At 35.1% G+C, this 10,196-nt stretch overlaps 1 protein-coding gene across 1 annotated transcript; it reads right to left on the bottom strand.

The window, feature by feature from the left end:
- Window positions 1-1,180: 1,180 nt before the first annotated feature.
- LOC136227762 (ultraviolet-B receptor UVR8) lies at window positions 1,181-7,223 on the bottom strand. The gene is made up of 11 exons (XM_066016503.1): window positions 6,920-7,223; window positions 6,314-6,387; window positions 6,134-6,218; window positions 5,851-5,982; window positions 5,553-5,777; window positions 5,168-5,401; window positions 4,931-4,974; window positions 2,829-3,011; window positions 2,222-2,312; window positions 1,572-1,615; window positions 1,181-1,431 (listed from the first exon to the last, which is right to left on the bottom strand). Exons 1-11 carry the CDS (start codon window positions 7,125-7,127, stop codon window positions 1,309-1,311), a joined length of 1,443 nt encoding a protein of 480 aa, XP_065872575.1. The 5' UTR covers window positions 7,128-7,223; the 3' UTR covers window positions 1,181-1,308.
- Between the last annotated feature and the right edge of the window lie 2,973 nt (window positions 7,224-10,196).

Below are 10,196 nucleotides of genomic sequence, written 5' to 3'. Positions count from 1 at the left end.
TTGATAGATATCATTAAATATGATATTAAAGAATTTGGAAATGAAGATATCAAAAGAATTTGAAAGAATGGCCATGTGATTCAAGGAGCAAAAAGAACAGACTTCTAAGAAATTCTACAACTATTTTGATAATATATACATTTATTTCTCATTCAATGGTAGAAAAAACAAAGTAAAATTTACTTTATAAAAAAAAAAGTAAGCATAAAAGGCACCTTATATAAATTCTTTGTATATATAATACGATATGCAAGTTAGCATTTAATAATACTATTCATAATAAATTGGGATAAGATCCAAGATTCCTAACGTTTTTAGAAAAATGCATACCATTAATGTAAAAAATTGTAATATTTTGATTTTAATGTTTCCAACTTGGGATAACAGTACATAAAATAATTTTGGACACAACTGACATACCTCACAAATGTGACTTTTTACCTCACAGAGAGGAGTATGGGGTACCAAAACACATCCGACCGTTGAGAACCACCCGTTACAAAATAGTTTTGTCCTACCCACCTTATCTTTATCTACCGGTATTGATGTACATTTTTTTCTACAGCTCAAGCCAAAACGACATCATATAATTTGAATAGAGTCCAAATAAATAAATAAATAAATAAACTCATCACATATAAAAAGTTTATTTTTCCTATAAAAAAAATAATAAGAAGTTTATTTTTATTTTATTTCATTTCATTTTCTTGCATTCCAAGCAATTAAAGACGGAGCTTCCTACTCTCCTAGCAACATTAAGAACAAATTTCAACCCCGTCCCTAATACTACTCATGCTCCAATTACCAAGGTACCATAGCGTAACTTTTATGAAAGACATTATTAGAAATGTTTCAAAGTACCTCATAGAAAACTATACACAGTAAAACAGTAAATCAGAATTAGGTTAGTAGATTTTGAATTAATTGCTTTCAAAACAAAACCTTCGGGGCAGGTAGAGGATCCCACAGTTCGGGAGTAGTATCCTCACCCCTATCCAAATTTAGTATTTGAAAATAAAAATTACCCCGCCTCAAATAACTCGGTGATTTTCCACCCCTATCGGGTTCGGATCCCCGCAGTTCTCGGAGAATCACCACCATTATTAGTGCATAGCTTCTTTCTGTAAATAGAATAAACCAACTAGCTAGATGAACCTCAATCATGGAAGAATGGGAAGCATATAATAATTACCAGCTACTGCATATACACATACATATAATTTATAACCATAGATACATGAACAAATAGTAACTAACATCTAAGCTAACAAAACTGTGCCACTGCTAGTTACTTTACTAATCAGCTAGTCAAGTAGGTGATTCGGCCAAGAGCAGGGTATGCCACCATCCACATGCTACATTCCGAGGGACACAACCTTCTACGGTAACGGGACAAGGAATATTGCGGTCAATCACATCCCCTAGTCCAAGCTGTTACACACAGATTTAAAGGGTAATTCTTTTTAACTTCTACAAAAACATAGCAGATCCTAATCCATCATGCAAAACCAGATATTATTATCTACCTTGCATCAAGCATAAAATAATGAATTAGTGTTAAGTATTCATACCTGGCCATATTTGTTCCAACCCCAGGAAAAGGCTTGCCCTTCCTCTTCAAGAAGTAGAAGAAGAGAGTTAAGAGGTCAAACTTATGCAAATGCTAAAATCAAATCTAAAATGAAGAACTTTAAATGCACTTGTTGAAAAAAGCTTTTGAGTTGTTGCCATCATAATTCATTCTCCACAAACATATCAACTAATGAAGGCCAAATGCATGCTAAAAAATAACATGGTTTAGGCAATATTTTCTCAGGAGTGATCCAGTTTAACTAATTTTAAAGAACTCGTGTATTTGGATAACCGGTAGGGAAATAGGATTTGGGTTTTATTCAACCCAACCCGTGGAAGCAATTCATGGGTTGGTTGTTAAAAACAAACATAATCCATGAGTACTCACATACCCTTAACCAATCAATCAAATTTAATTCAAGTAGCCCAATCAGTGCATCCATTATGATTTAACCCAATTGAACCAAACTCATAGATAAAACCATTAAACTAGAATATCTAAGTTGGGTTGGCAGGGTTGATTGGGTTGGTTATATCTTGAACGCCCCTAATACCAGTTGAAAACCCACGCGAGAGATCATATTTCTGGATTTAAACTTCCTCAAGGAAAATATATCAAGGCCTTCTTGAAAAGGGTTCACACACATACCTGTGATTAGAGAAGTGTGACGTGCCCCGCAAGAGACAACTTTTGCATGTTTATCTTCCAAGCTTGGAGCATCCAAGAGCCTAGGACTAATCTGATTAAGAAATTCAAAATATTGTACAAGTAATTAGCACAACCTTCCATGATGGAATTCATGTTTTAACATGTGGGCTGCCTCAGCCTAGCAAAATCAGAACTATGAGTGCAGAAGCGAAAATCATATCTTCCTGACGTAGAGACTCTGAAATGTAAATAAACATGCTGGAAGACGAACATCCTTTTTCAATGTTCTGAGTAGAAACCAACCTAAAACAATTGTTCTAAACAACCTTTTTTCAGAATTTCGTGGTTAAATTCGAATTGACGCCAGGATTTTCAGGATATTATATGTGCGACGAGCACACCATCCCTTCCATGGGATGTCATGTTCATTCTACCATTTTAAGGTAAATTCTGTAGTTACTTTATTTATTAGTTCCTATGTAACCAACATTAGATGGTTAGGACAAACATTAATATTGATAAAAGCAAATTACAGACGAAGTAAAAGGAGAAACAACATAAGAATAGAAAGCATCTCGGCTTGACGAAAAGAAACTGGGAAGTGTACCTCTGCTTGATCACTGCCAGTTCCCAACTGTCCAAACTGATTCCCACCAAATGCATAGACATCACCATCAGCAGAAATACAAACTGTGTGCCACAAGCCTGCAGAAACACCCACTATCCGTATGCCGAGTAGTGAAGATACACAGGATGGGCTCATTTCATCATCTGTACTCCCTTGTCCACACTTTACAAGACAATAAAAGAACAAAACCAATATTATTCCCTGTTCCATCATGGACTTATAAATGCAAGAAAGAAATTAAAGACAAGATATAAGCAGAGATGAGCATTCTCAGAGAATTGTGTAAGTAGATTAGCCCTTGTTAGATGAACCTCATCTTCAACATCTACTTTGCTTTATTCTCCACCATTATCTACTTACCTACATATTGATCCAGAAATCTCAGAAACTTCAACCATTGTCATCAGTGAAGGACACAAACATTGAAACATTAGTTGATGGAGAAGTTTAAAGCTTCAACAAAATCTTAGAACAGGAAAGCTTAATTACTCCATCCAAAAGTTATCACCAATGAATTTGACAATCAAGAACTACAGTGTACAGGAAAAATAAATTATTTTCATTTACATAGCCAGTCAAAGTGGTTTGTAGACCATATCAGTTGCACCACTCCAAGATTTATGAAGAGGTCACTATCAGTTAGTTTAGGAGGAAAATATCTTTATTCATCATTCAAGGAATTTTTTTAAGTCCATAAATGAAAGCTCTCTCAATCGAAAAGAAAAAAAAAAACAAAAAACAAACACCAAAGAAACTACAATTTCTCCAGCATTCGTAGTTGGCTTTTTTGGCAATCTATTCAGTCCCTTGCAGAAAATCTTAGCAAAGTCTACATTTATGTTTACTCACGAAAAGCACCACAAGCTTTTCTATATCTTGAGTACTATTGTGATCTTCTGCTTTATATATTATCTTTATGGTTTTTTATTTATATAATCCTTACCATCATTTTGAGCCTTAGTATGAGTTTTTGTTAGTTTCAAGAAATAAAACCCTCTTAGTTGCACAAGGGAACCAAAAACTTAGAGGGAGAGAAATTTTTCGTAGAATTCATGTGGTCTACACAAACCTAATGTTGTAATCTATTGTAATCAGTTTTCAGTGGCTAAAAATTCTAGTGACTGTTTTCTGTGATGCAGCTCAACCCTCATATGTAAGTCATTCTATATCCAAAGCCTACAATATTTCAGTTTTCCTTTAGTGCAGGAGCAAACCCTAGCACCCTGAAGTCAGTCTCAGTTATCTACTTGTGCTTCTACTCTTGACTAGCTTTCAGATTGACACAAGTTCTCAAAAACTGGCAAGTTTCCTGTGGCAGCATTTTAGTAAACAAGCACAAGTAGAGCCTGGTTAAGGACAAATCATTCAGGAGAGTTGCTGAACGTAACTATATTATATTGACTGGAGATGGATAGTTAGGCTTAATTTAGTTTCTCAAAGATTTCCCCTCTTAATAAACAGGATTAGAAGGATGCAAAAAAGATAAACATAAACTAACAAATCACATGAAGTTCAAGAAGATGCATAGCAAGTTGGCTCATAAGAAAAGACTTTCTAGATATTATCCTAGATAATGCAATCTTTCTGTTGTTTTTTTTCTCCCATATTGCACGATATAACTTTTAGATACAACTGTTAAAAAATATAACCAAACAAAAAATAAACAAAGGACAAATGAAATTTGCCTGTCATTGGTAATCATGAAATAATTTAAACTGGTAAACCCTATTCTAATATAAGTAGTTCATAGCTATAGCTATTTCTAATCCAAGGTATGCCGCGAAAACACTCCTATAGGATATGAAATGCAGACCCAAGAGTAAACTGCAAAGAATTCTTATGGATCTGTTGGATTTTAAGCTTTTAACAGACCTTTCAAGCAAAAGACCAACTAACTGAATAATGATGTTAGAGCAAATACCCATTAATGATGTTGATCGATACACTGGCAATCAGATGAGGAATGAGTATACATCATAAGCACTCAGTCTTAAGTTGGACAGAGAAAATATTATGACCCTAACTGTAGTAAGGTAAAAGGGAAAGATATCAACTGCAAAAAGCTCACTAGTCCAGAGTACCTGTCCGTAGAGTCCCCAGCCAAACGTGAGAACCGCTCCAGCATCTGTTGATGCAAGAACATTTATGAGGAAATTACAGGCTGAAGTGCATAGAATACAAAATAAGTAGATACAGAAAAATCAAGTACATTTAGGTATTTAGGTCATAAATTCTATGATGTTCAATCATAAATTATAATATTGTCATACTCATGAGTACAAGTAAATCAAATAAAGTGAGTTATATTAGACGCATACCTGTGATTACTGCACTATGTCTCCCTCCACAAGCAATCCCCTTCACATAACTTCCAGGAACTCTAAAACCATGTCCTTCTGAAGTCACGACTCCTCGAGAAATTGCTCCAGATCTATCTTTTCCATAAGGGTCAACACAAGGTATAGGATGAGGAGAGGACACCATGCGTATCCGGGAGCCCAACCCAAGTTGCCCTTCACCTCCATAGCCCCAACCCCACACCTGTCCTAAATCTGAAACTTCGGTACAATTAGGATGCATCAAAAGTGACATGCTTTATATAAAAGATCTTAATATGTTCAAGCTTCATAAGGGATATACAGCACAGACGATGCCATCACAAAAGTCTGGGTCAAAAAGGCTCACTTACAGAGTTTGACCTACCTGACAATACTAAAGTGTGGCGACCGCCAGCAGCAACAGTGGCAATCCTGACTCCTGGATTCAATGTTACTAAACATGGCAATGCTGAGAGTGTTTCTTCACCAGAAGATGAGCTTTCGGCTGTTTGTTTTGCAGATGATATCTTCCTGCGTTTAGTACTTTCATCTCCACTTCCTCTGCTATCATTTCCACCACTAGATCTTGAGGCGTGTGTGTGAGGGCTGGCTGTTAGAAATCATCATTCATGTATCAGCCACTTAACCAGTTCACTGTGTTTTGAATGTAAAATCAAAATTACCTTGCTCTGTATACATTAGATTTTGTCTTTCAGACGCATCCTTTTCCAGGGCCCCCAAAACTGTTGTCTCTCCAAATACCTTCCCCGAAGGAACGCACTCTTTCCAACCCCATGTAAAAACTTCTCCACTATCTGCACTTAAAGAAATCAGTAAAAGCTCAGTCTAATAAATTGTATAACAATCTATATGGAGTGATTTCTAATACAGGACACACATAAATCAAACTATCGAAACAGATCAATCATCTCTGCCCTTGCATATTAATAAGGAGATCGGTATTACCCGTAGCTGCAACACAATGGGCCCAACCAGCTGCAGCTCTTACAACGGGAGCTTCAGTTGGGAGAGGAAATGGTTCAGGTATTTCCTTAAGAAAATAGAAAAAGAAACTGCAGGTTAGTTTCATGAGAAGCAAAATCACATCTATAAAGTGAAGTCAAGTCTTCTGTAGCGCTACACTACCCCATGCTTCCCGGAAGTCACATAGCTTTGACCTAGATCATCAGTTGAACCCCATGTAATGAGCTTTCCACACTCTGATGGAAAAAGAAGCAAGAGTAAAAACATTTCTAATTTCATAATGAGAAAGACAAGAGGCAAAGGACTGAAAGAGTGAACATATCAAGGAAGCAACTACATGTCAACCTTTCCAATAGCCTATCCTATAACCAAAATTGGAAAAGGATTGCAATTGAAGTGAGCAGATAGTACAAATGCATTGCGTTATATCATCAGCCTCCAATCCAACTAAAATTCAATTTTAACATGAAAAGGTAAGAGATGCTAGAAATGCAAATTGAAATTAAATTTTACCAAATAATGATTTTTTGTTCAAGGAAGAAACACCTAATTTCGCATCACTAGTTTGAACTCAACAAAGCAAAAGCTATGAACTGAAACTAAAATCAAAATTTGAGCTCAGATAAGTTCAGCATCCATCTAAGGCGACAAACCAGCAAACAAATCGCTCAAATGCATTATTTTCGCACATTCTCCGAATCTAGAGGCTCAAAAAGTAAGATTAAAACAAAACGCAAATAAAATCAATAAATTGGAAAAACAATGTACCAGAAATAGCCATGGCGAATCCACAACCGCCGCCAAAAACATCCTTCCAAGTAAATCCAACAGGAGGAACAACGACCGGCGACAAAATCGGCGACCTTTGAGGCAAGGCTCCAGGAAGGTATCCGGACATGAAGACCAACCTCTCCTTCACCATTTCCTCCACTTTGACCATCGCCTCATCCGCCTTTCCCTCCCCATTGCCATTCATGTCTAGTAACAAAGCAGAAAATAAAACGGAAAAGAAAAAGAAACGCAAAACCTGCTGCGTCTGCTTTGGTGTGTGTTTGCTTAGAGTTTGGTAGACTTAGAAAATTTGGAAGTGAGCAATAAAAAGGGGAGTATCATTTTCAGGGGAATGGAGTTGCCAGGTAGGATGGCCACGTGGGTGTGAAAGGACACGTGGCGCAATACTAGCCGCTAGATTATTGGGTGAATTCTAGCCAGGAGTTCCAAGAACTTTCTGGAAGTTTACTAAAAGAATGGGAAATTATTTTCAACACTCGCTGTTAGCTAACACCACAAGTGAAACTGCGCCACGTGTCTAAAATTTAAAGATTGCGCCACATGGCGAGATCAGAATGGGGGTGTTAGAATCCCCTAAAAATGAGCAGACAGGGGAAAATTATTCCCATGATTGCTGGCGTGGAGGCTTGCCGACGTGATTTCCTAATTAGTATGCAGGGAGGGCAACTCCAATCATTATTTATCGAAAGGGGGTGAAAGTGTCATTATATGTGGGGTCACATATGGTCTCTTAATCATTAGACTTTATACTAAGAAAACTCCAATTTTTTAGTTGTATTGTAGCATTCAATCTAATTTAATTCTATAAAATGAATTGTTTTTTAAATAGTAAATAATGAATTGCTGGCGGGAGCCACTGTCTTGAAAGCGATTTCGGTAGACCGAGATGCAATCTGAAATCTGGTCGCTTCCCAAGATTAACACATAGACCTTTGAACTTGTGCATTCAAAGTCGAAAGTATTAGAACAGTAAGAATAATTAATTGTCTAGAAAGTTTGTAAAGATAAAAGATTAAAACTGTGTGTTTCAAAGCTGAAAACCAAATGAATATATAAAGGTTGGAAAAAATTTGAATGTTAGAACGTGCAGTTGTGGAGATAGAACATGAGAAAAATCAGGATCCGTTTTTTACTAAATAATTTGTTGAAGAAAACTTTAAAGGAGTAAAACGGATATTGTGAAGAAAATTAAAAATAAATTTCGGGTCCGGTCGGTCGGGCGTCGCGTGAATGAACGAGCGAGCGCGCGTAGTATATTTGCCAAAACTCACTAAACACAATTTAAATGCTTATAAAGCCCAAACCTTTATATACTCTTAGAAACTTTGATAAGTTTTCCACGTGGGATAGGAAAAGAGTTCCTAAGAGCAAAGTCACTAATTACAAATATACCCACTAATCAAAGCCATTTTCTCCTAATCAAAGCCATTTACTCATAAGAACCGTTCAAAAAAGAAAAAAATAAATTTGTGGGAATAAACTAAAAGCAAATGAGACTATTGAAGCAAATCTGACCTTCATCATCAAGTAAGATGTTTTAAATACATGCAAAAGATATATCACACTTGTATTATTTTAAAGAAAAATTATCCGTAAAATTCGATATCGAGTTGGTAGCATAATTCTCTTCTCTATAAATATGGACGAACCGAATCTCTCACGCACTATCTCTCAGCTCTTGGCACTTTTCAATCAACCACGAGCTGAGGCGGATCCAGTCCAGGGTTTGGGTGCATAGTAATATTGTTTCGGTACTTGATAGCTCCTCTAATTTTAGTTTATCTTGGTGTTTTGTAGTATAATTTTGTATTTCAAGATAGTTGAATTGATTAAGAGTCATGTTTCATTATAAAAGGCTCTAAGTTCAAATCCCTTGAACTAATTTTTTTTTAAAAGTTTTTATTTATATATTTAATTTTTTAAAAAATAACTTTGTTACTTTTATTAATCATGTTTTTTTTAACTATTGTATATAATTCTAGATCCAACCATAATAAAGGATGAGTCATAGCAATTGTACCAGACATGAAACTAATAGGATATTTTTATCTTTATCTTTTGAGTTTTTTACTGTCTATTTTGAAGTGTTTAAGATTAATTTTATAGTAAAATTCATGTTTCAACATTGTTATAAAGTTTTTATATAATGTAAAATATTAAGTTTAGTTTATTTGTATGCTTAATTTATTTTTTATTTTGCTGAAAGTGAGTTTTGAATTTTAATAAAAGAAACAAATAAAATAAAAAAGTCTTTATTCTTTATTTATTGACACTGTGTCTTTGATTATTACATTTGAAAAGTTGAAAATATGGTATGTGATTGAATAAAAATGGTTTTTAGTTTAGAAAAAATGCATTTGATTGATCCTCACTTATTAATACAACTTTTAGATGTTCAAAAATATGTACGTATTTGATAAGACGAATCCGAAAAACAAAATCAAAGCGAAAAACGTGAAACAATTTCATCTAACTTGCGAGCCAACCTAGTTCGTTGGACTATCTAGCAATGCTTAGCAACACTGTCCAATAATTTCCCAGCTCGACGAGCTGATGCAGGGGCGGAGACAGGGGTGGGTCTGGGTCCCTCCGACCGCCGGAACCACTGCTGCTGATAGCTCCACGAGCTGGGTAAATTTTAGAAATCATCAGAAAAAAGATTCTACACCTATGTGCTAGCACTTCATGACCGCTACATTTTCTATGGTCATATATATATATATATATATATTATTCAATCATTTGATGAGCTAAGACATATTGCAGAGGACCCAAAATTTGGGTAGAGGTTAATGCATGGACTAAGGGTACATAAATTAAGTAGGTGGATAGTTTTAAGGCACACAACACAATTCCAACCCACTAATTTTCTACTATTTATTTTGGGCTATAAACCTTCTCAATTTCAAAAACAAAAAAAATAAAATTCTAAATTATATTTTTTTTACCAAATAAGGCATAAAAATACTCCTAACGTTAACGGGTATGAACAATTTTACTCATAGCATTTAAATATGTATAATTTTATTATTAACATTGGCAGCAAATAGCAAATTTACCGTTAACGTTAGAAAGTTATATCAATTTGAGAAATAATTCATCAAATTGTCTTCTCAGTCATGAATCGTATAATCTACATTTTACATGTGGATAATTTTATCATTTGTTAGCAACATATCATAACCATATCTAGACGTTAATTTTTTATAACAAAAGAATTAAAAAAAATACACTGTATTTTGTACGATTTAGA

The sequence above is a fragment of the Euphorbia lathyris genome, chromosome 4, assembly GCF_963576675.1.
Source record: "Euphorbia lathyris chromosome 4, ddEupLath1.1, whole genome shotgun sequence".
Classification (NCBI taxonomy): Eukaryota; Viridiplantae; Streptophyta; class Magnoliopsida; order Malpighiales; family Euphorbiaceae; genus Euphorbia; species Euphorbia lathyris.
The sequence above is the reverse complement of the archived record's forward strand: the minus strand, read 5'-3'. Positions and strand labels throughout refer to the sequence as shown.